Source organism: Hyposmocoma kahamanoa, unplaced genomic scaffold (genome assembly GCF_003589595.1).
Source record: "Hyposmocoma kahamanoa isolate Upper Pololo Valley unplaced genomic scaffold, ASM358959v1 92, whole genome shotgun sequence".
Classification (NCBI taxonomy): Eukaryota; Metazoa; Arthropoda; class Insecta; order Lepidoptera; family Cosmopterigidae; genus Hyposmocoma; species Hyposmocoma kahamanoa.
Window position 1 is genome coordinate 9,036,991 of NW_020654748.1, and position 26,389 is coordinate 9,063,379.

General features: G+C 34.9%; 1 protein-coding gene across 1 annotated transcript in view; it reads right to left on the reverse strand.

The window, feature by feature from the left end:
* Window positions 1-26,389, reverse strand: part of LOC113236437 (polypyrimidine tract-binding protein 1) — a 387,949-nt gene that overhangs the window by 35,520 nt on the left and 326,040 nt on the right. Inside the window, exons 3-4 of the mRNA XM_026472499.1 lie at window positions 21,680-21,826; window positions 9,006-9,152 (exon numbers count right to left, since the gene is read on the reverse strand). Coding sequence (XP_026328284.1) covers window positions 9,006-9,152; window positions 21,680-21,826 — 294 coding nt within the window. The remainder of the gene's footprint in view (window positions 1-9,005; window positions 9,153-21,679; window positions 21,827-26,389) is intronic.

Consider the following 26,389-nt stretch of genomic DNA (forward strand, 5'->3'; position numbering starts at 1 on the left):
AATGTCCTTTACATTACATAAAAGGTGCAATAAAAGAGAAAAAAAAAATATACAATCAATTCAAAAAAAAATCTAAAATACTTTTAGGTAAAATTTGTATTGTAGAAATTGAAGGAAACAAATCTGAAGTTGAAAAGACCAGGCGGCGTATATAGCCAGTATTCCATCAATTTTCTATAGAGTTCGGCGGCAACTCTCTAGAGTTATTTAAAAGGTTTTCGCAATCTTTTGCAATAGCAGACGTTAGAAACGGGACGACGCGACAAAATAACTGCGATGGAGAGTTCTATTCACCAACCACAAAAACCTTCGGAGTCGCATGATTGATCAAAGCCCTGCATTCGGCGTATGTCCTTTAAAATGCACTTCGGACATATTTTAGCGACAATCTAGGAAAAATAGCACCATTCCATCTAAGAGCGGTTACACACGGCGCGCTAATCGTCTACCGTTACACACGCTCGCGGTTTTAAGCAGCGATGCAAGCGCGCGACAGGATCGATACAAACGCGCAAATGCATCGCTGCACTTGGTATTTATAGGTGATTGTATTGATACAATCGCCCGTTTGTATTGATGCAATCGCCTATAAATCGCAAGTGTAGCGATGCAATCGCGCGTTTCACGAACGCGCGTTTGCGTCGCTGCAAAAAGTCGCCGTGTGTAATCACTCTAACAGTGGCTACGGGTTTTACGAACGAAATTATTATATTTTGATATTTTAGTTTACTTTTTGGTATATATCTACACAAAGACCATCACTTGCCAAAAATAATCATAACCTTATCCGCTCACGCGATACATGCTGCCGTAGACGCGTACCACACTTAGAGGTGTCGGTGATGATTTTATGCCGATTTATCGGATATCGAAGTTACAACAGGTAAAAGAACTAATATTAATTGCTATTTCGGTAACTACTCTAGCAAACCATAAAGTTTTTATTGCCTGGGTCTGTCATTTAAAAAAAATAAACAACTTCAAAAATACGTCACGACAATAGTGTGTGTTATTGTTTGGGCTGGTGATTTCGGTGTTTATTTATTGAAAACATACCGTAAGTAGCGATTTTTAAGTTTACCCTGAATATAAGTGTTTATAACCTATACTTTAAGGAGTAATTTCATGGTAAACGTTAGAACCACTCAAACGGAATATTATCATATTTATCCAAGTACATGAAAAATTTTATTAGTGCTTTTTAAGTGCAGGATTTACGGTGTATTACTACATTTTATTTGAGATGTTTTTGTTGGTAGTACGGGGGGTATTTATTTAGCAATGCAGAATAATAATTTTTATTTATAAAAACTTGTATTTAAACTGAATGCTTTTCTAATTTGCGAAACCAAATAGCCGCCATTTTGTGGTAAGAGGAGCGCATCGCGTGAGCGGTTAAGTAAGAAAGGCTGGAAGCGTATCATTCGGATCCCCAATAACAATAGTAATGCTTCATCTGTCTATAACATCCCTCATTATAAGTTTTAATAGTGCCCGGTACGAAGGGTCCAAATTCGTGAAGGAGTTCGTCTTTGTCCGAACTATAATATACAGAAGATCTATAATGAACTATATTTCTATACGTTTACGTTTTAGATTTAACGAAACATTTGCAGACAGAATATTTGAAAGAACGTTGGAGTTTTTAAAATACAAAATATAAAAAGAACAATTAATTAAGCAGTTTATATAGGCACTAATTCAATAAATAACCCGAGCTTAATAGTTTTCATTATAAGAAAAAACAGCAATAACGAGTGGCAACGTCTGTAAGTTTTAGATTTCTAAAAAGCCAAAAAACATATTGACTACAAAGATATCTTAGAACCGTTGCAATGAAATGACGAGAAAAAAAACTTTGCAAAGTCGACCATCTGTGTCTGAAAGGCATCAATAACTGATAATGGTAACGAGTTTCCTACGGGGCCACATCATTATCATGAGTCGAGGAAATACGGATGACGGAGCCATAATAAATAGCCGTGGTGACTATAGGAGTATACTTAATGATATTTACTGCGCGATTTATTGTTATAATGTCCATTACACAGTGTTTTTCATCAACTCACAGTATGTTTATTAATTTATATAGGCTTACCTATTAAAGAAATTAGGTTCAAATTGCAATTAAATTTTATTGCAAAGTAACACATTATATTAGAACTATTTTATCGTGATAGCTTTAAAATAAAATATTTGTTATAAATTATACAAATCTACAAGATATGTTCGAAGTTTTATGTTTTCATTGCACAATTTATACATCTGTTTCAGCGAAAATAGGTACTTTATACTAAAGGTATATGGTATAATCCAAAACTTTCGTCTTAAAACTTGACTTTAACTCGTCCATTCAGTCTTTTAAACTCAAAGTTTCAACTCTGACGGATTCGGAATGTTTGCAGACTTAACCCTCGAGAGATAGATGGTCGATTTGAACCCACATTGTTTATTACCTCTGATTGTTGAGCAGATTCTAGCCATTGTTTAGTAAATTGCTAGTCCATTTAAGTGTAACACCCCTGTTATTTAGTTAAATTTCAAATTTAGGCTGAACTACAGAAGTAAAGTCTTAGATTCTTCACTTAGGTTGAAGGTATATGAAGGCCGAAACTACGATATATTAAAAACATAGTATATGTATTACTTGTACATGTACAAACATAATTAATTTAAATTAAAACTGTTCACACTGGCCTTGATTTATTTGCACGATTTCTGATTATGTACTCGGTACTTGGTACTTGGTGTAACGGGCTGGTGTCCGCAACTCGACGACAAGGCGCCTATTTTGCGTGTTTCTGATTATGTATCTTGAGGGTGTCCCGCACTTGAACGAATCAAGGCAATGACCAGTTCAAGTTGACCCGCGCGCATCTCCGGCGCGGGTGCCATGTCTATTGTGAAACAACCCGCTTCATTCTGCGGATGGTTTAATTAACTCACAACTTTTTCACATAAATACTTAATAGTTTAAGAAAGACCATTTCTTAAACTATTAAAATTTATTATATTATATCACATAGAAACGTTCAAGTTTACGTTGCAAACTTACTTATAAAGTGTAAGTTATTTGAATCTTCATTTTCTAATATTAATTTTTGATGAATATCATGATGCTATTAATTTTATATTTGAAATTAAATGTAAGTGTGCATTTTTTTAATGAAATATAAGTGCGCATTTGACCTCCATCTCACCTGATGAAAAGTGACGATGAGGTTGACGATGGAGCATGCACACCAAAATAATTCCTATTCACTCTCGCCTTGAAAATGTCCAAGTTATAACGTTCATGGAACAAGCCTGCAGGCAGGGAATTCCACTCCATAGCCGTTCGCCATTTAAATGTGGAAGCGTAACGCTTCGTGCGAATCTTTGGAATATCCACAACATAGGGGTGGAACCCAAGCCTACGCCTAGTCCCCCGGTGATGGAAAGGGGAAGGCGGAATTAAATCGTGTAATTCCATCGCACTCTTCGTGATACATCCTGGTTAATACCGATAAGCAGTATTAGATTTGGATTTCCTCTGGATTTCCTCTCCACTGACATTGGTCAAGTACCTATCTTTGTAGATAGGTACTTGAGCAATGCAAGAGTCAGACTGTGCTGTCATCAGCATACGCAAAGGTACCTGGAATTAACATATCATTGATATGCAGCAGAAAGAGAGTTGCAGATAGTACGGAACCCTGAGGAACTCCGGCATCTAATGAAATTATACCACTAGTCTGTTTGTGAATTAATACAAAGATCGAACACAAAGAAAAAATCCTTCGACTCGACCGTACTCGAACCTGTAACTATGCCAAACCATGGCCACCGCTTTCTCCTTCTTCTTCATTTTCATTTTCGTCTTTCATTTTGACGGCATGTAAAAATATATTGAACTTGTATTCAGCACAGATACTTCTATATCTTTTGAAAAATATTCACAAAGCAGTATTAAATCCTTTGCAAATTCTTGAAATCCGTCGAATTATATCATCAAACAGATCTGTAGTATTTTGCGTTTAATCGTGGCATTGATTAATACTGTTGACTGAGACGCGTGTTTGTCTGTTGACAATTAACTGCAAACAAGGCATTATACCATTAATTAATAAACAAGTGAGAGATCACTTCAGTTATGGATTACAAATCTAAGCTTGTGTTCTCAAATTATCAGTGTATGTTGAATAAATAGGGTAGGTAGTGTTAGTTCAACGTTTTGTCTTTATTTCATGTTTTGCTTAAAGTTTATCTGGTTAAGCGTCTTTAATTCAGCAATCAGATCTTGTAGATATCTATTAGCACCTATCACAAATATTTTAAAAATACAACTTGATATAAAAAACCAGTGCAGTGAACACACTCAAATGCATATATATTCGTTTCATAAAGGAATCAAACTGTTGCCATCCGTTTTTTTGAAATTGGAAAAAAGAGTTCACGGTGAGTTCTATTTGCAACCCTGTATCGATATCACGTTACGCGTGCAATTACATTGATTCAATTTTGACCAGTGGCTATTATCCGTAGCTTGATATAATCTGTTTTAAAAATGGTAGGTATAGGCTGGGCTTTGTTTATGACAGGTTTCGTGGACAAACAAAACTAATTAAGCGTTGTAATTAATCCTCCTATTGGGGTTTTGTTACGGAAAATATTACTTTCCTTCTCCATTGCCGCATTTGCGAAGAAAGGCGAGGTTGGCGAGATTATCACCGCTAACTATCATTTGGGTTGTCGAACGAAAAGGAGCGATGAAAGATACTTACAGCTATACCGTACAATAGACGTATGTAAGTACCATCGTATACGGCACCTGAGCTACTTTATGTGTTTACGGGGCAGCAATAAAAGTAAAACAAATTACTTTAAGCATCAAGGGATGGTAGTAAATGGGTTAAGCATAATTTTTACTGCCAGAGACGTTGACAATGGAGTTTAATTTTAAACAAGTATTGCCAGAGCGTCTCGCAAAAAGCAAATTGAAACTTGAAATAAAAAATTCGTTTAAACGTGACTTATTTCAATGCTGACTATGACGAAGTTGAATGAGGTCTTAAAAACTTGCTGAACATTTTCAAATATGCAACGTCATAGTGAAGGATTTCATAACCCGTGATTGTCGGTTTTCTTTAAAATATATATACTTTGAAAGATTTATTTTCGTATAATGCATCGTAGAATTTGTATTTATTGATGCACTCAGCAATTTAAAGTCAAATTTAAATAATCTTTATTTCATAGGTAAGCAAAATACAATTGAAATCGTTATACTGATTAAACTCTACTGCTCATTCGTAAGGCAGATTCCCCTGAGAAGAATGAGCAAGAAACTCTAGGGGCTGCTCTTTGTAAATATACATTTCAATACATTTATCATTACAATATATAATTTAAACATCTTAGATCGAGACTTCTGCAAGAGCTAAACGGGTCACTACCACGAATTTTTTCCCTCGAACCACGCAAAAGTTGTATAATAATAACCTTTAGAATTGTTTTTTTTTTGAAAAGTTTTTGTTTCACAATAGTTTTAAACCTCTTAAATAGCAAATTTTGATTCTTATTATAGAAGCGTATACATTGCCCCTTACATGAATTTGAGACTTTATGAAGACGACTGTCAAGAACAGCTAGTTCATTTTTATTCCTCGTATTAATATTATGTCTGTCAGTATTTTTTATAAAATAATATTTTTCTTAACATAAATAACATTTTCATAAATGTACTGTGACGTTAGTGTTAGATACTCTGGGGCCCAGATTGTAAATAACAGAAATTTTGAAAACTAAAATTAACAAATAGCTACTGAATTTGAATATAATTTTATGAAATACAGTTGATTCCTTGTTTCTCCTGTTATAGCAAAATATACACATCAAAAGAGTCTAGGGATCAAGCACGTTTTTTATTAAATTTAATAGAGTAATCGAATATTTTAAAACAAATACCTTGACTCGTAGACACTTTTGATGTGTGTATTTCTTGAATTGATATGAGAAGGGTAATGATAATGATAAATTATTAAATTAAAATGAAATGTGTCTTTAAATTTGAAATAACTTTTTGTTTTTAAACATATCAATAAAAAGGCTATTATAATTATTACTAAAAAATCCCAAATAGAACTTCACTAAATCTCCAATAATGAACACCAAACATCCATTAATTAATTAACCAGTAATCGACACTCACCAAAAATGAACACCCAGTAATTGATACTTAGCAATAAGAAATGTGTTACTATGATACAAAAATGTTGACTTAAATCTTATTCGAAATTAATTTAAAATAATCTAAAAAAAATCGACCTCAAAAGTTTGTGGAATTACATCTATTTGCAAAGTTTTATTGAAATCGGTTACCGGAAAGTGCGCGAAACCGGATTCATCCCCTAGTTTGCCACCCTTAGAGGTGGAATATATTCTTCAAACTTTGAATGGGGCTAGGGTACCCTCTTTCCAACAACAAAAGAATCATCGAAATCGGGTCACAAATACCGGCGTTATCGTGTAATATACATTCAGTCGAATTGAGAACATCCACCCTTTGTTGAAGTCAATTAAAAAGATGACGAACAGTGGTGCTTGTCGGTCACTGGCGCCATCACCTTAGGTATGTGCAATATTAATTCTATCAATAAACGGTTGTCGACAAAGTTACTCACTAATTTAGCAATAGGCATAAATGTCGAAGTCACGCACGCACTATCACGTTCAGAATAGACAGTCGTTGAGAGTTAGATAACTCAATCAAATCCGAACAACGTCGTTTACCAGGTTCCGACGAGGCATGCGGGTTTATTGAATACTGTGTTATCTAAATAGCGGGCTCTTGATGCCCCTTACAAAGATTAAATTAACAGGTCGACTGCAATCTATGGCCGGAGGGTTAAATATCACAATTGGCAACTTCGTCGGCTTTGAGAGCGGGTGGTTCCACGGTCAGAGCTAATAAGTAAGCTGATAATTTTCAAACTATTTCCAAATGATTAATTGGTTATTTTCGGGTATATTTAGGAAAAAGGGCTCTAATACTGCTATTATTTATATAGTATAGGAAGGAATAACCTTATGTAAATCGATTTTGAATAGACTTTACGGATAAATTAGTAGCAATTGGAGCACCTGTTCATCCCCCCGCTAAATAAATTTAATCGGCGCCCACGTGGTCACCATGTTCTGGCAATGCCGGCGGTGCGCACTGTGTCACACAGTAAGTCCCCACTTGTTTGCGCTCTTTACTGTTTTAATGCGCTTCTCGAATCTGCACCAGATTGCGATGTTTTTGCAAGTAGGTGGTGCACGATGAATGCTTGAAGTTTTGTGAGATGATGGATGAGCGACTATCATCTGTGATTTACTATGAATACTATCTAGTTATTGAATTTTACAGTGTCTTGGTGATTTACTGTAATACTGTGTAATTTTGATGAAATAAACAAAAAATAAATAAAATAGACATAAAACTGCAGTACTAACTAATATGTTTTAATTTATTCTAATTTCTATTATAAATTAATAATAAATTTAACTTAATAAAAATTCATATCGTTACAATAAAATAATTTGTATAACATATTGTAGCGTAAATTGGAATGTTTGTGAAAATAAAAAATAAGATCTTTTGTAACCATAGTGAAAAAATGAGGTTGTTTGCATTAATATTAGATGGTTGATGGCTTTACCAGCTCAGTCAGCAGTGACCATGGGACCTGTAAAGGGCCCGAAACGTTGGTTTGTTTGAAAAAAACAAATATACGCGATTTAAACCCGGAAAAATAGTTTCATTTCCTATGTGTAACAATCGCGAATGCCTAAGAAATTGAAATAAATAAAAAATAAAAATTATATCAGAAATTAAAATTAAAAAAAAAACGATCAATAGTTTCCCATTAAAACTGATGAATCCCGCTAATCCTCGATTTGGGTAAGTCCGGAATCCGCGTACAGCGAAACGTGATTCCGTAACAACGTAACCATAGTTCAATTAGCCACATTACGAATACAAGCGGATTATCCTTTAGTACCAAATATGCTGTTGAGCATCAAACGTTTCAATTTAATAATTAGAGTATTATATTGATTTATTTGCTGTTTAATGTCTAAAATCAAGTGTATCGTCCTTAACATCTCCAGTTCACGTGCTCGTATTACATGTTATGCTAATTTTCTTTATATCGTGTTGCACAACAAATCGAAATGTTACTTTTTTAAGACAATATTTATTTAAAAATTTCATTCGGAAGACTATTGTAGATGTCTTTTTAATGAAGTCGTTACATTTTTTTTTATAATAACGCACACACTCAACATAGCCCCGCACCAGGGAAACCCTGAGTCGCGGGTGCCATGGGCACACACATAGATAACCACAAATTACACCCAAACTCACGAGAGAAATGTAGGCCATACAAATATTTCTCCTGGCCCGGGAATCGAACCTGGGACCTCTGCGTGGCTGTCCAGCATGGTAACAGTTCGGCCACAGAGGCAGTTTATAATAGCTTCGTTTCTGTATTGTAATTATAATGAAATTCTTCACCAAATAATTTCTTCACCAAGAATTAAATTACATCCTTTTGAAAACAGATGTAAGAAAATAATCCAAAGTATAATAAATACCAAATGCATAGGAACTCTTATTGCTAGGTAATACACTTGGGTTGAAGTGGCCGTGACAAGTGAAACGTGGTAACCTAGGCGAAACAGACAAATTATACCGTTGGGACTCAATCCGTAAACGTGAACTAGGTAAAATTCAGGTTGTATACCTGCGTGGAGACGTGGCTACAGGCCTAAAACAGGGTGGTTGCTGAAGAATGGTTTTTATAGCAATTTGTTGCTTAAATACTATTGCAAAGTTACTTGTATTTTTTTTCTTAATGCCCTGTAAATTAAATACTATTTAAAGGAGTCAGAACAGCGCACAACAGTCATCAGAAAGTTATCTAAAGCGTGTTTATACAGTGAGTGATTAATTAAAAATAATATGACGTATAAAAACTTACTGCATTGCTGTGCGTTTGATCTGTTTTGAGCTCTTTGTGGTTGGAGAACTGTACGTAGACGGCACGACCGCGCAGCTGCGCCACGCAACCGCCGAAATAAGCCACCATCGCTACAGCCGCTATCTCTTCCGCCATTTCGAGGAACGCCTGTCAATAACGAAAATAAACTGTAAAAACATGTAAAACCACCTAAAATTTTCAGTTATTATTCTTTACCAAAAAGCAATTAAATCGTCTGTTGGCGATTCATATGTGAGTAATTTTCAGGATAGTTTTTTTTGTACCTAATTGTGGTGGCACTTTTTGTTATTTACATATTCTAGAATATTATCATGAAGTATTAATTAATATTCGAGTGTAGTAACCTGGAATATTATTTGATATTTCACGACAATATACGCGAATATTTAATTAACAAAAATTGTCTCCGAAATTAGGTAGAGACAACTAACCTGATCATTACCTGATAATTTTTTTGTAGCATTAGAGCTCCTTTTGAAAGAAATCCAGGTAAGTACTGCCACCTTACTTATTTCTGTCACCAAGCAGTAATGTGAGCATTACTGCGTTCCAGTTTTAAAGGGTAAGGGTGCTGGTGAAATTACAGATACATAGGACTTTTCAAATTCAAGTTATTAAAAATTGTCAACTTATGTCTCAGGGTGACGGGCGCAGTGGCAGTGCCCCGCAGATCTTGGCGATTTCATGTGGTCATTTCAGTGGCACTGCAACTATTATGAACAGGCATGTAGCTTACCACCTTACCGACTTGTTCGTCCCGTCACTTGATATTATTAAAAAAAACATGTACGAGTGTCAATCTTTTCAAAATAAATCCATTGTTTTCTCCATTTCTCTTCGAGAAAGAAAAGTCAGGAACTTAAAACACACTAGAAATATACCGGAAAACCTGCGTGTACCTATGTATATCTCTGATGTATTACATGACATAAAAGCATTATCATCAATAATTGTCTTCCAAACATGAATAATAAGACATCGATATACGAGATATGGAATCCGTCCAACCCGCATCCAAAAATCCCTACACCTTTCAATTCAAACAAATAATAAAAATGCCATCTATCATATTTCACAAAATAATATAAAAAGTTCATTTCAACGTAGCACAAATGAAACTGCCAAAAAACCATTGTACTCACAACAACGCTCGCTGTTTTTATTTGAAAATTTCCTATTTTCTTCACTACTGTTATTTCTATAGCGCAATAGGTAGGTTAGTCTACTCGTACTGGTCATGCAGGGTGCACTTTAATAAGCTGTGTATTCGCTGGGCGTAAAGCTTCTATAATGCGCTTTCCGATACCCGGCCAGCGGAAGTACACCTGTACTCAAATACCAACGAGTAATTATCAGATGTATCAACACTAAACAACGTAGAAATTCCACTAAAGGGAACACAACCCGTGATTCTGCTGTTAGTAGAATTATTTTAAATAACATATAATTTGCAAGTATATATGTAGACAATGAACAAATATAAATGTGAAAAAATAGTACTCTAATTCATTTTGTCAGAAGCAAGTCTTGTGTGCAGAATGAATGGTACTGTAAATAAATAGACACGAATATTGTCAGTGATGTTACGAAACGTCAAAATGCGCTTTTCATTGAAATAAACTATTTAGTGGTAAATAGTACCCTATTTCGTGTGTGAGCCACTCCTGACCACAGAGACTGCTTTTGGCATTTGAACACCGCCGTCCGAATTTCACCGCTACAAGCGTAAGCCGCAAATTAAACTGAATATTTACCCAATGGTAATTATGATAGCAAATACAAATAGCGAAAAACGCGGAGAATAGACGTGAGTTTTTTTTAATAGCAGCAGAGGTCCTTGTGAATATGATATATATGTGCTGCCAAGTAGTAATGCGAGCACTACTGCGTTCTGGTTTTGGTAAAATTACAGGAGTATGGGACTTGTCAACTTATGTCTCAGGACGACCGGTTCAATGACAGGGCCCCTCAGATCTTTGCGATTTAAAGCCCTGAGTGGTACTGTCAACTATTATGGGCAGGTGCGTCGCTTACCACCAGGCGCCTTTGTTCGTCCCGTCACTGGGTATCATAAAAAAAAGTTGAAACAGACTGAACCATTAATTAATGAACGAAACTTTCCGTTAAAAGTTTGAAAGTGAAGTGTAAATCTAGATCTTTTACTTATTGTAGATATTTTATGTGACAGAATAAGTTTCCATTGCATCAATAAATAGCCGTTTCAAAAGTTCTTTATAAATCAAAAGATCAAATAATTTTCATTTAATAATATCCTGCAACTTTCATTTCAAAGGGCTAAACATGATTCGTTTAAAAAGCGTTATTCCGTCGTAGCAGCATAAATTAATAGAGACGTCGATGTCACGCAAACGCTCGTAAAATTATGTCAACGCCTCTTTGGTTTTAATCACTGAGAGTGGAGGCGATTGTCCGCACCCACTCGTTTGATGTTTGCCCACCTCTTCAACGTGGTGTTTTTGAAACTGGACTTGTGCTCCGGCTATAGACTATGATACTTTCATTCCGCTCGCGTCAAATGCGTCGAGTGCATCGAAGTTTCGAGTGATAAGGAGTTGGAATTTGTTAAGTAGTTCGTGAAGTGACGTGCAATGGAACTGAAAGCTTAAGTCTTACAAAAGCAAACGTGTTGAAGTCTCTTTTAAACAGCATTTTTTATGTACCAAAATTGAAAAGAAAAAATTGTATAATCTCAACCAAAACATTTATGTGCTATTTAAAACAACTCTAGCTCTCGCAAGTGGGTACATTTTTGTGGCAATTTAAAGCTTTCATAAAGGTGATAAAAACTTTGAAATATTTTCCTCTGCTCTGCACTGCTAGCGTGACGTGAAAAAGACGAGGAATATTTTATAACAAAAAAGCAAGCAAGGAAACTGTGACCGTTCATAAAAAGGGATTCGACTTGTTTCTCGTGGTAGAAGAGAGATTGTTTTCCTTCACGCCGCGATATAGGGGGTCGGATGTCATACGGGCTATTTATTAGACGGGATAACATTGTCGCGGTCCGACTGCCTTCGCGTAATGGGATTTCCTTTTTATTATTTTATTCTCGGTTGTAAACTAACTCATTTTTAATTTGTCAGGAAGAAATCGTAAAATTCGCATTGCACGTCGTAGGGTGGTTGTTGGGAAGTAAAGTGGTAGTAAACCTGTGCCGTCGCCTTAAAACGGGCTCGGACGTAGTTCTCGCAAGGGCAATGATGCGAACAACCTTCTTGACGGATTTCTAACTGTAACACGTTCAAGCACGATACAATGTGTTGCACACCGAAATTTACTTTGTACTTTATACGAGTCTTTGAAAGTTCTAATACTATTGTTCACATTTAAACGCTTTCATAGCGAAACTTAAAATTTCGTAGCTTTAGTGTTCTGGAGAATTTGCGATTACAGAGGAGATATGCTTTGGATGTTTAAACTTCCTTGATTGAAATAACAACTTTGTAAAGGTAATATAAAGTTAATCAAACGGAATTTGGCAAGAGATTCTGTAGAAGTAACTGGGAAGATAGGTATCTCAATCAATACTCATTCATTGAGCCCTTTTCAACCCGCATTGAAATTTATTTTAGACGTTTCGTCCCTTAATTTCCGTTAAATATGATTCTAGATGCAATCTCCTGTTTGGGCCGAATTTGCAGTTAGTCATTGGTTATTTATAAAATCTGACCTTTTAATAAAAATATCAGATGATGATGAGGAAATTTCAGAAGATAAAAATGTTATGATATATTCTTGTGGAAGTTAATAAAATTTACAGTATATATGTAATATTTTCAGAGGTATAAGTAAAAGTGACTAGTCATCCTTGTTAGACTATACTTAATTTTTGTCCTCCAAGACCCAACAAACCATAATGGGAAAAACGTCCAATGTACAAGCAAGTGTGGCCTTAGTTTTGTATGAACAATGTATTTTTATCGTATATATCAATTCGTTTAAAGCTCAAAATGTCGAAAGTGAGATATATATACAGCTTTGTTCAGGTTTTTGAGCTCTTTCGAGCTTCATACTCAAAATTTTGATATCTCTAAAAAATTACACTTTACAATGCAATATTTTTTATCCTCTAGTGCCACAGTTCTAAGTTCTGAGAGCGTAAATACTAGAGAACTTAAAATGAACAAAAAAGCTAGAGGCGCATAAGAACAAGTCATTTGTAAGCATAGGCGTAAAAATTTCTTTTGTACACGATTTTAATTATACCTTATTATTTTGGTCTTAGTAGCTGTCCATTATTAGCACATAATGTTAAATAATTTGTTTTTCAGTAAGCAGTTAGTTAAAAACCGCAAGTTTGATAAAAGCTACCTTTTCCTGCTTATTATTTACTTTCATAAACATACAAAACTGCCCATTTTGTTTATAAATGTTTTTAAATATTATTACAACAACGGATTTACAAAGTATAATTAGAACTACAGTCGAAAACACCGAAGGTTAAATAACCTAAACGATAGCTTGAAAAATATTATGTGATTATTGTGAACAGATAGTTATAATGTATATAATGTAAGGTACATTATTTAGTGACAAATAAAATAGATTCTTGATCGATTGATAGGTATAGAAAATAACTGGAATAGTATATTTATATTATAAGCATTGTTTCTTGCAGAATTTTCCATAAAATATTTGTTAATTAGCAGTAGGCGCGTGTTTGAATTGAGATTTTATTTTGTTAGTTCTGTTCACTGTTGGAAAAAATTAACAAAATATTTTACAGTAAAATGGTAGCTTTTTTTATGAAATAATACACAAAATAAATTAAAAGACTAACGTAATGTAATCATTGCAAAGTGATACTAGGGTCACAATAATCGCATAGTTATCTTATAACTAATATAATCCATCAAATAAGCGTGTCAGCTAAATACCATGCATAGTTCATGAAAAGGAAAAAGGATAATGCAATTTCTTCCACTATTTACAGTAAATTCAATCCCAGATGATATATTTCATTTTGTATACGCTTGCTTTACGCCCAAAAACAGCAACAATTTTATTTGAGACTGTTACTTACACCATAAATCGTTATATTGTTATTTACAGTGTGTGGCGTAAAGGACATAAATGTGACTTTTTCAGCAGTGTAAAGGACAGTAACTTCTAGAATACAATTTTGTTCGTAATAGTAAATTAACATATGCTATTGAATGAGGAACTGTTAGATTTTTCTAAAAAACTTCAAACTTATATGGCATGAAACAAATTAGTAGTTTATGTGATTGTTACATAATGAAAGGTATGAAAATACGAGTATGGGTTTATGAAACGAGCCGACAGGCGAGTGTCATAAAAACGTCACACGAGTGTTTTAAGGCCTAATTAAGTACAGTTACACACACTGCTTTATCTACACACATATAAGCTCTATATGATGTGTTCAGGAACCACATGTTACGAGTGGCGAAATGGCGGCAAATAAAAACTTTTCTCACGTATGTCACACAACCGTAGTTTTTATGTTTAATTCATAGACAAACTAGAATCGGCCCCAACTATCATATCGTTCGATATCAAGTAACGTGTGAAATTGTCAAAATTGTTTGCTATTGACATTTCATTTCGAATAAAACTTCATCTCGACTGATATTAGAATTGAGGTCAAATCAAATTGTTTGGTTTTTCAGAGATGTTCGAAATTTGATGTAATAATAACATTGAATTCGATGTTATGAAGCAATAACAACATTTACACAGATAAGAAATTTGTTCTAACCAAACAGTTTACCTTTATGATAGTCGTAATTTGCGATTTTTGAACACATTATAGAGAGTTTATGACATGTGTGTTGATAAAAATTATAATAGCTTTTCTAAAAAAGAAAATGTTCTTCGCTTGCCCTGTAAAGTTGCGTTTGTCCTTTACGCCAATTAAACCATATGATCGTATAGAATACGAGCCCTAAACCCCACCTAGGGTGGGGTCGGGCTCTGCCTGTGGCGCGTGGTCGCTTACAGTTTACGGGGTGTGCTTTTGCTCATCAGTGGCACAGTGATTAGTATTATAGGCGCTTGATGAGGAGGTTCCAGATTCGATCCCTAATTTAATCACTTATTTGAGCCAATCTATGAAAAAAACATTCTTAAGTCGGTCCTGTTCAGGGTATTCTGGGTATTATTGCCTTCAGAATTATCGTTACTCTGGCACTCATAGTACAGGAAATTCCCTAGTTTGATACCAGAAATTTGAAGTGACTGTCTGGCATTTTTTCCCTAAATGCTTCTCTTTTTGGCATAGCTTCCAATAAAAAATAGTCTAACAGAGAGACGGTCGAGATACAACAACACTATAAGTTGTATAAGTAAATAAGATATTATTTCCACTACATCGGGAAGTATGCCCTACATTTTGAACAATTGTGAAATCTAGTTCCCGGTATACCCGTAAGGTGGCGTGCGTACGCTTCAGGTTTCACCCTCCGCTAGACCTCGGCCTATGGCCTCGGCACTTACGACTTTAAAAAAAATTAACATAGCTCTTTAATGCTGGCCATATCAATAAATGGCAAAAAGTAAATTTTGCCTGCAAATTATTATTAAACACCCATAGAGAAACCCACATCCGATTTTCAATCGAATTAGAGCAAATTTTCATCTGCCGCCAAAAAAACTTCTATGGCAGCCATATTGAAAAATGGCGACAAACTAATGTTGATCACAAATTATAGTCCGGCTTCTAGAGGTCTCCACATGACAATTTTCAGCTGAAACAGAGCGAGTCTGTTTCGGTAGCTATTTTTAACGAAAAAAACATTTATATGGCAGCCATATTAAAAAATGGCGAAAAAAAACATTTGACCCCAAATTATGATTAAGGATTCCTAAAAACCCCCGCATGCCAATTTTCAGCCGCATCGAAGCAAGTTTTTCTTCGTCCGCCATTTTGGATTCGCCATTTTGAATTTTTTTTACACAGGCAGTTGACTACTATTGCCCTCTATGACATTCCTTCCAGCACCTCTTCTAATAGTTTCCGTGAGAGAAAGCTTCGAAATTTGTATGGCGGCCATCTTGTTTATTTGAATTTCGAACATTTTTTACTTTCTGCAGAAATTGACCGAGGTGTATTTCATAAAAGTGCACAAATATTCGCCCCATGTATTATAGTTTTTGCAGGCCGTTGATTACTCGTTTACATTTTCCACAATCGGGTCTTCTCATATTTGATTCTTTGCCTTGGAGCCTATCCGCGTACAACGGTATAAATATATTTTTTACACCACATCGGGAAGTATGCGTTCTATTTTTCTACGTGAGTCAGGATTTGTAGCTTTATGTATACAATATAGCGATAGAATTGAATGCTATACTACTCTAAAAATAAATAAATTGAAAAATATATATATATATTTCCATTATAATGTACGCTTGGCATTTCCGTGACCATGAGAGTAGTAATGTATGGATCTGAATCACTTAATATATTATTTGCATTTTGACGTACATGTACTTGTTAAAGCAACGATTGGGTAGATCAGATGGTAAAGTTCCACGGTGGTAGAGTTATCTATCTGTGAAGGTACATAGGTTCACTTTTATTTCTTCCGCAAAGCAGCATTACTGGAATTAAAGGGTAAGAAGAGCCAGAGCAACCAAAGGGACTTAATATGTAACGTTCTACGGCTGGCATTTCATTAACGATACTTCTCAGTATTGTGACTGTCTATGCGCGACGGTAACAACCTTCTATCAAATTTAAAAAAATACTGATAATATTTCTGTACTTAGCTAGAGTAATAAAGGTATAGATCGTTTCGTATTTGTATTTCTTTCAGACGTTATCATTAGAGAAAATCTCGCTAAAATAAAAGAAAGACAAATAAAAAGTATATTCAACAGTAAAGATAATACAGATAATCATATCTGTGCATCTTGATTAAACGTTAAAGGATTTCTTCGTTTATAGGCACAAATAGTGTAAGAGCATTGTAGCTCGCCCTCTGTCTTCCGGTATCTGTAGTGTATAGGTAAAATAAAAGGTAGAGAAGTAGGTGGAGGCTCGACTTCACAATGGCTAGGCGGCCTATTTGCGCCACCCACTTGTTGTGCTTCCTGACACGCTGTATTGTGGCTAGTTACATGGCCGACTTAATGTGTTGCTGGTTTTTGCATCGTTTAGTTAGCTTGAGAAGTTAAAAGGGTATCCATTGCAAACGCTCTATTTTCGGTATTTAATTGTGGATGGAGGGTGTAGCGTTGGCTTCATATGAGAACGTGTCCTTTGCATATAAATCAGTCTGTATACAACCTTTTAGTTGCAGTAGAGCTCCTTGTGAAAGAGTTTGTCCAGGGAAGTACTGCCACCTTACCTACCGCCAAGCAGTAATGTGAGCATTACTGTGTTTCAGTTTTGAAGTGCAGGGGTGCTGGTGAAATTACAGGCACATGGGACTTTTCAACTTATGTCTCAGAGTGACGGGAGCAGTGGCAGTGCCTCTCAGATCTTTGAGACTTAAAGCTCTAAGTGGTACTGCAACTATTATGGACTGGCGTGTCGCTTACCATCAGGCGCACGACTTGTTCATCCCGTCACTTAGAAACAAATTTTTTTTTTCAATGAAGTTTGAGCAAGGCTGTACTAACTCGATTTTCAATTATATTCATTATTTAATTACTATCGTACGCTTTATCTTGTTTAAATGCTACATTTTATAATCTCATATTGTTTTTGTTTCGTTGAATATGTGTATCTAACTAACCACTGTATAAAGTAAATGTTCTTTTTATTTTTAAAGTAAATAAACAATAAGTAGAGGGAAAACGCAAGAAACAAAACCAGTCGTAAGCGCAACGATCACAACTACAAATACAATTTTCGAGATGGACTTTAAAAAGCTTGGCTCTTATTCACTATTTGCCGAGACTGCTAACTGCAGCTATTGTTATTTACTTACCGTTTACCGTCAGTTGCATGGGAAAATAGAGCTTTTATCTTGATAAACTCTTGTCGGGGAATGAATGACAAAGCTATTGATAGCGCAGCAATTTTGGAGTTTGTTATCTTTAATAAGGACTAATAATATGCGAACGGGGTAAAAGAAGTATGAAGTGTAAGTGCGAAAGGACTAATTTACGGCAATAAATTTAATAAATTCATACTTAATCTAGAATTATCTATTAACTTTAAGTTAATTCTTCAGATATATGTAATGTTTCCAATTCTCATTGAGCCTGTGAGGTGACCGAAACTTCTAAGGTTCTGGGTTCATTGGTGTTCTAAGAGCTATGTCAATGGTAGATATTTTATTTTAAAGACAGTACATTTCGACGCCAACAATTAACACTGCGCTAACCTGAATTTCGTCGATTTTGCGATGCAAATTATTCAGCTAATTTATATTAAATTAAAAATTAAAAAAAAATAACTTGTAGTAAAACAAATTAATAATATAATATTTGTTTGAAACTCAAAAATTTATCGCAAATGTCCCTTTTATAGGCTCTGGTGAAAATTGCTACTTTTTAGTTAGCATGTCAATTGCTGTGGCCGTAACATGGCAGTATCTGTGTGATAAACCTCCCCGTTACAAAATTTATTTCAGTTGATAAAGCTAAGTTTGCTTATTTGGCAATAAACTATTGTTATAGATTTTGAAGATCAAGGACAAAGGTATGAAATTGCGTATATGAAAAAATAGTAAAAAAATATCCGGTTGTTGTTCTGTTTGTACATATTTTACATTATATTACTTATTATTCACGTATTTCTAATTACTCTCATGTATTGAACTGTATTAAAAAATGGTGTCCTCACTTTTTTCCAATAATTTACATAAATATATCACTTTGTTTGTTTTTATTATTTCTCTCCATCTCGTTTGTCGCGCTCAATTTTTACGTTGATAAAATTACTGTGCAGAACTGCCTAGATATTTTAAAAACAGTTGTGACCTTGCAGCTATGTTTGATACTGTGTCAATATTTTGCAGTCATTGGTTGCGGTGCTTGCGATGACATGAAAATGAGACATCATGGTGCTCGTCACGTTAGCAATTGTATTAAAATTTTAAAGTTTATCACTCGAATTTGAGAGCTAAATGTGGATATAATTAGCTTCACCGAGGTGGCATACTACGGGCTGGTGTAGATTTGCATTGTTATTCCAATTATTCAAATTAATGTACGCAATTCTAGATTCTTAACGTTCAATTTCGGAACAAGGCACGCAATAAATTCAATTCAATAGAGATGTATAATATTTCTTTCTTATTATAGCGCTACAGCACGTCTACACAACATTAACAACCGTATGACGAACAGTGCAACATACTCCCACAAAATTTTTTGTACGTGTTGTTATATACATGTATATATATATTATATATATATATATATATATATATGTATATATATGTGTATATGTATATACAGACATATATCTAGATAGACGCCGCAAGTACAGCAATTTGTATGAAAACCGAGCGTGTCACATTTTATGTATCCACTATGACGTCACGAGCTATTTAGTGATGGGAAACCTCCTTCCGCGCTAAATCGATTGATTGAACGGAATACACGTATTCCATTCAATTAATCGATTCAAGTATTCGTTGATTACAAGTAGTCGAGAAATATTAATACAGTAGAAAAATACCAAAACAAAATAGCTAGGTCCTTTATTAAAAGTTGTTTTTAAAAAATTTTGATTACTTAATAATTTAAACTTTAATTTTTAATTACATTCAAATATTAAAGTTATTGACCTTGAAATAATATAAGCTTATTATATAACTGTCTTTTTGCAATAGAAGATCTTATCGATTGACTTAAATAATGAAAACGCACGTCAATATATGAACTTGCCACTGCCTTAATTAAATTTACTAGATGGTTCTCCGTCAGTGATTGATCAAATTGGTGAATGGCAAGACAACTGAAAATGTTACTGCTGACAAAATATCTAAAATCTTACTAAAGTATCTTAAGGTTTACTTAATGTCGGCCTCGTGTAAAGTTTTTGTGATTTGATCATGATTTCTCGGATTTCTAACTCTGCTACTCTGCATACTTGGATACCATCTTTGGTGGGATAAACTAGACCACCTTCGCCCTTGTTCTGAAGCGTAGAAGCGCCAACTAAGTGTTTTTCGATCGATTGATTGAACGGAATACGCGTAAACACGCGTATTCCATTCAATTAATCGATTCTAAATCGAATAATTTTTGTGCAAGTATTTGTTGATTACAAGCAGTCGTAATATTAATATAGTAGAAATATACTAGAATAAGATAGATTAGTCCTTTATTTTACTTTAAAAAAAATTTAAACTTTACTTTTTAATCGACTTCAAATATGAAAATTATTGTCCTTTCAGTAAAATGAGCTTATTATATAACATCTTTTTGTAATAGAAGATCTTATCGATTAACTTAAATAATGATTACCCACCTCAGTATATGAACTTGCGACTGTCTGAATTAATTTTACTAGATGGTAATTGATCAAATTAATGAATGACAACATAAATGAAAATGTTACTACTGACAAAATATGGTAACATCTTATTAATCAGAAGAGGTTCACTTAATGATGGCCTCGTGTGAAATTTTTGTTATTTGTTTATTATTTCCCGGATTTCTAACTCTGCTACTCTGCATATTTGGATAGCATCTTAGGTGGGATAAACTAGACCTCCTTCGTCCTCGAACGCAACGAACTCATACGTACGACCAACTCTAGGTTTTTGTAAAGACAGCGCACTGTTAATTCTTTGCATTATATATTTTTTTGTATAACTCGTAATAATTAAATAATAGTAATAATTAATAAGTAATTATTTGCTCACTATATTCGGACATTCCAGGCAACGTGCTGCAAAAATTATCGAAATTACAGATACTACTGGTAATAGATACTACAAAACTGAAAAAAAACGAAACGTCACTAAACGTTATAACAAAAGAGTTGTAGAATATTTTTAAAATAATTTACGTCCCTTTGTTTTCACAATCGATCAGAATCGAGAACAGTGTTACCTAACGTATACATCACTAAGAGTCGTATTCCAGAACTGGACTCAATGCTCAAGTCAGGATTTGAGTATGATTTCAAGCATTGGAAATACGACTCTAATGGCAAGGACTTGAGTATGATTTTCAGTGCTCACTGCAATACTGAAGTCCTGACTTAAGCATTGAGTAGAGTTCTGAAACGTACAAGCGGCCGTACCACAGAAACTGAATGCATTATACAAAAGTGCGTTCGTTCGATATTCATGGCGTATTAACAAAGGATCACACACATGTATTACAAATCATGAGGTTTACACTGAGTTGCATATTTGTTTTGTCGAAATTCATACAAAACCAAAATAATTGTTTTTATAAAAAATTATGCATCTTCTGATTACAAAATCACTTGTCCGTGGAAGGAAACGTCCCTGTTTACCCGTTTACCCACAGGTATGGTGCTTTTGCAGTTTATAATTTTGGCACAATTATGCATTTTTTGCGTTTTCGACGGGTGTTTATATTTTATCTACGTTAACGGTCGAGCGCGTTCACTATATATATATCTAGTGAAATTATATATAATACATAATTATTATAATACATAACATAATTATATATAATGTATATATATATATATATATATATATATATGTATATATAACGTAGTTTCTCACCTGATTTTTCCCTTTGAGTACGAGGACGTTAGTGACTCGCCCGAAGGGTAACCCGAGCTGTATGATCTCCGCCTCTGTCGTTTCATTGGGTATATTCCGTATGTGAATGACGCGCGACGGCTTGCCCACATTTTGTTCCAGTTTCACCTATGTACAAAAAGTAAAATTAAAATTCAAGTCGAAAGTAGCCACAAAAAATAAGCTTTTATGAAAGAATAATATAATAAAAATTATTACGTGTATATGTATACGTAACTGTGCATAAAGTTTTATATCAATATTCCATATTTCTAAAGCACGACTTTTTAGTGTTTTACTAACTAGTAAAAGAAAAGTCTCTTCTTTGTAAACTAACGAATTTGATTACAACATAGTACTTGAAAGCATACTTTGTGTATGGAATTCACTTATGACCTGATAAAATGTTGCATGCAAAGTGCCTTAACAGTCCCGCAAATGTAGTGCCCGCGTCGTCTCTAAACGGGCGTACGAAATGACCATTCTAATATACATAAATAAAGCTTGCTTTGTTTCCGAGGAAGAGCCGGTTGGATAATTGAAAAGTCGATGTTGTATAATTGTCGAGGCTTATCGGGCCCGACCTCGATGTGGGCGCCATTGTTCCCCGGAGAGCCTTTTGATTACGGCGGCAGCCCGAATCGGGCTCCCGAATATATTGTAGCTTTGTATGACACTTTACTTTCCATTGAAGTGAAAAGGACAAGCCGAGTGGCAATTTATACAATTATTCATAAGCTCGGGCCATTTTTCAGCTTGCATTCGCGTCAGCGGAATAACGTAAGTTGTGAATCAGAGGATATCGTAAAGGAACTATCATTAAATGACAAATATTTTCATTGTTTCCCCTTTTGGAAATGGGGAAGGCGAGGATTCAGAGCGTCAGCGAGCTATCTATCTATCCCCCAGTTTTTACGTTCGTCTTTGGCGGGCGGCGAAGCGTGGAGGTGTAACAAATGAGTTTAATGCCTATTAGTTCGACATTGTTAAGTTTAGACAAAGTGAACAGCTGCTTCTAAGAAAAGGGAGAAAAGTCGGGACCATTTGAGAATTTGTTAATACAATCGTGTAATAACATAACAAGAATAGTATCATTAAATTTTTATAAATACTATCACATTTATATTACGATTATGTATTGCGAACAAACAAGATAATTAATATGACTTGTAATTTTCCATGTCATTGAATAAAAATCGAAATATGGGAGTTTTATTAAATTTATCCACAGTAACTATGAAAGGAAAAATATTTTAATTAAGAAAATTTGCCCGAATATTTCCTTTTATCCTTTATTTCCAACATCCATTTCTCGTTACTACTGAATGTATATTTGTGGTGCTAGACTTTCCCCTTGGGCAATATTAATTCAATTTTTTCTTTGTACATCGAACCGAATAAATGAAGAGACGTTTTCAAAGGAATCTATGTTATGATTAACAAACCGCTAACTAAAAGAAAACGAAACAGAAATGACATTTTCGAATAATCCGAATCTTTTTTTTTACAGTTACAATCTACATCAAAAGAAGCAAATCTCCGTAAATAAACAAATAAAAAATATTTTTCCAAACTACCTTGCAAAGGGAGAAATAAATCGCGGAACACGCTCGCCCACCTTAAGGGTACGTTCCGTGGCCCATCTCGAGTGTACATTTCGTTTTTCTTTTCGCAAAAGAAAACAACTGGTACGTAAAATGTAAAGAATGACATTACTTTCGTTGGGTCAGAAAATCTGCGAGGTACGATTTCCACATCAGGCACTTTGAATCACGCGCTCCGTCTCACATTTCATCCATAAATATTAAATCTCGGCTTGGTTGCCGTGATAGAAAAAAAGAGATATCGTATGACATTTTCCTGTGAGGATTTCTCGGAATCGGTCAATTTTCCCGGTGATCGCGCCGGTCGTGTTTATTGAAACAATATTTCTCAGTTGGCCGCTCACGTAGTACCCGTCATTAACTATGTCTCCGATCAGTGCTCTGTTAATGACCGTATACCTACAACATTTTAGTCTCCCAGATGCATGAATAAATAATACATTAAGAGCGCTTTTCAACCACTTTTACCTAATGGGATGTAATATAAAACTTTACAAATTAAGGTCATTGTGTTGTCACGAACTTATTAAAGTGCCTTTCTACCCCTTAAATTATGACCCTCTGTTAAGTTTTTCACTTACAAAGTAGGTTCTTCCTTCTACAAATGGTAATTGATGTGGAGCGACAAAAATAATATTATTTACAAAACTTATTTATACTCTTACTTATAAACACATACAATTTCATTTCGAATACCTACGCACATAAGTAACAAATTCGTAATTTGCACTTCAGAACAACGTAAACATAACTAACTAATGGCTGCTAAATCCACCGCTAACAATGTAATGTGTGCAGTCCGCGTGTAAAGCTTGCCAAACACATACAAACCACTATCTTACCAAGTCCTAACACCCTAGGTTCGATGGTATAGTGAAATACGGTTGAAATACTCAACGACAAATTGATAGTTAGGTGAAAAGTGTAACCATGTAAAGTTTATAAAAGTAACATTTCGATGCCTTACTTTCTCAAACTCGTATCTTATTATACTCGTGTATGTTATTCAGGAGATGGCAAATATTTCTGTTTATTTTAAATTTCTTATCAAAGGTGTTAATTTGGACGCATTGCTTTAAGAATAGGTAAAAGTCAGTGTGTAAATATGAAGGACATTTGGTGTGAAATCAGTATGCATTTGTATATACAATTCATTTTTTGCATGTCGGACACTTTTTGCTTTAATATACGAGTTTGAGAACATAGGGCGACGATTTGTACCGTTCATAATATTTTGAAAAGTTAATGACAATGGGTGCAAGGGTAAAAGAAAACAGAGATATTATAAATCCTACAGTATAATGTGTTCATATACAAGATATATATAATCTATTAATTTGTGAGATCACATTTGTAATGTTAGGTACTAAAACATATTACACCAAATTCATATTTTATAACGACTTTTCTCTCCGGTCAGCTTAATCATAACAGATTCAAGATTTCGGACTTATGAAACAGCCACTCCCTTAGGAGATTTTGCACTAACTAAAGGTCTTCTAATGCGCCTTAGGTTTAAAGCTTCCGTACTAGTGTGATGGTTAGGATCTTGACAAAATGCGGCAACAGCGCAGAGGGAACTTGTAATCCGCTTGTGGTAACAGGTCAGGCGGAGGCTAGACGATGGGCTTACGTTTATACCATAGGGAGGGACCCTATTTACAGTTTGCATTACCTTCCTGAGATTATGTCGTCAGATATAATTCATATTATGTGGGGGAAATATGACGTATGTTATTCATCCTGGGAAATATATGACATATTGAAACAGAATAATAATAATAATAACGCACACACTCGACATAGCCCCGCACTAGGGAAACCCTGTGTCGCGGGTGCCATGGACACACATAGACAACCACAAAATACACCCAAACTCACGAGAGAAATAAATGTAGGCTATGCAAATATTTCTCCCGGCCCGGGAATCGAACCTCGGACCTCTGCGTGGCAGTCCGGCATGGTAACCGTTCGGCCACGGAGGCAGTTGAAATAACATAAAAGTAGACGTTATACATGGAAAAGAAAAACTATACGATTTCACTATTATGTGGCTAGAAATTAACAAAGTTGCTTTGTTTGAAATTATTTACTTAGTGACAAAATATATAAGTTTTCTTTTCTGTGTAATTTGTATTTCCCATGAACTTTTCGGTGAAGGAAAACATTATGATGAAACCTGCACGTTGAATAAGGTTCACAAACCTCGGAAAATATGCGAAATCCCTAACCCGCATTGAGTCAGCGTGGCGTACTATGTCCTATATATATACATATATATATATATATATATATATATATATATTTAATATGAATATATACTAAAAAGTATACGTAAACTATACGTTGCTACCTTGACTGCGTTGTCCGTGGCCGCGTAGAGATCTTCCCTCGTACAGATATTAGGACACAATGGGCGCAACAATATGCTGCATGGACTGTGTTGGGGTTCCGCAGTCACATTGGGTTAGACTAGCATCCCTAAAACCCATTTACACATCTTGTCACTGCAGCGTCCTACGGTCGAAGTCGATTTAAGGACTTCCACAGGGGTCACCGCAGACTGCATCCTGGTGGTATTAACTCCTGGGGTACCAGGTGGTGGGGGATTTTTCCGTTTCCACAGTGCACAACTAGTGACACTTGGTTGGTCACTCGTTAGCCTTTGCGGTGCCTAGCAGTGGGACGTATATGGATTGATGATGATATTGTTTCGGCCACACCAACCCATTGTATTGCTAAGGCTATATTTGTTTTATTGTTCAACTTTTAATGAACCGACAACATGCAGATATTGAGGTTTCATTGAGTAAGAAAATGAGTAAAACCATTGTCAGTCACAGAAAAACATTTTGTTATTTTTTTCCTTAATTCTTCGAATCGAAATGTCGTATTGAAAATATGATGCTTAAACTGCTGCGTCTCTTATTATTTCTAAGAGAGATAAGTACATTAACAACACATGAACAAAAGTGCATAACGACAAACTTTAAAAAGTAAAACGTGACGAATTAACGTATCATCTCATATTTTAACAAGGCAGGGTTAGGAGTTCAGTATTATTGAACTCCAATAATAACTTTTGCGT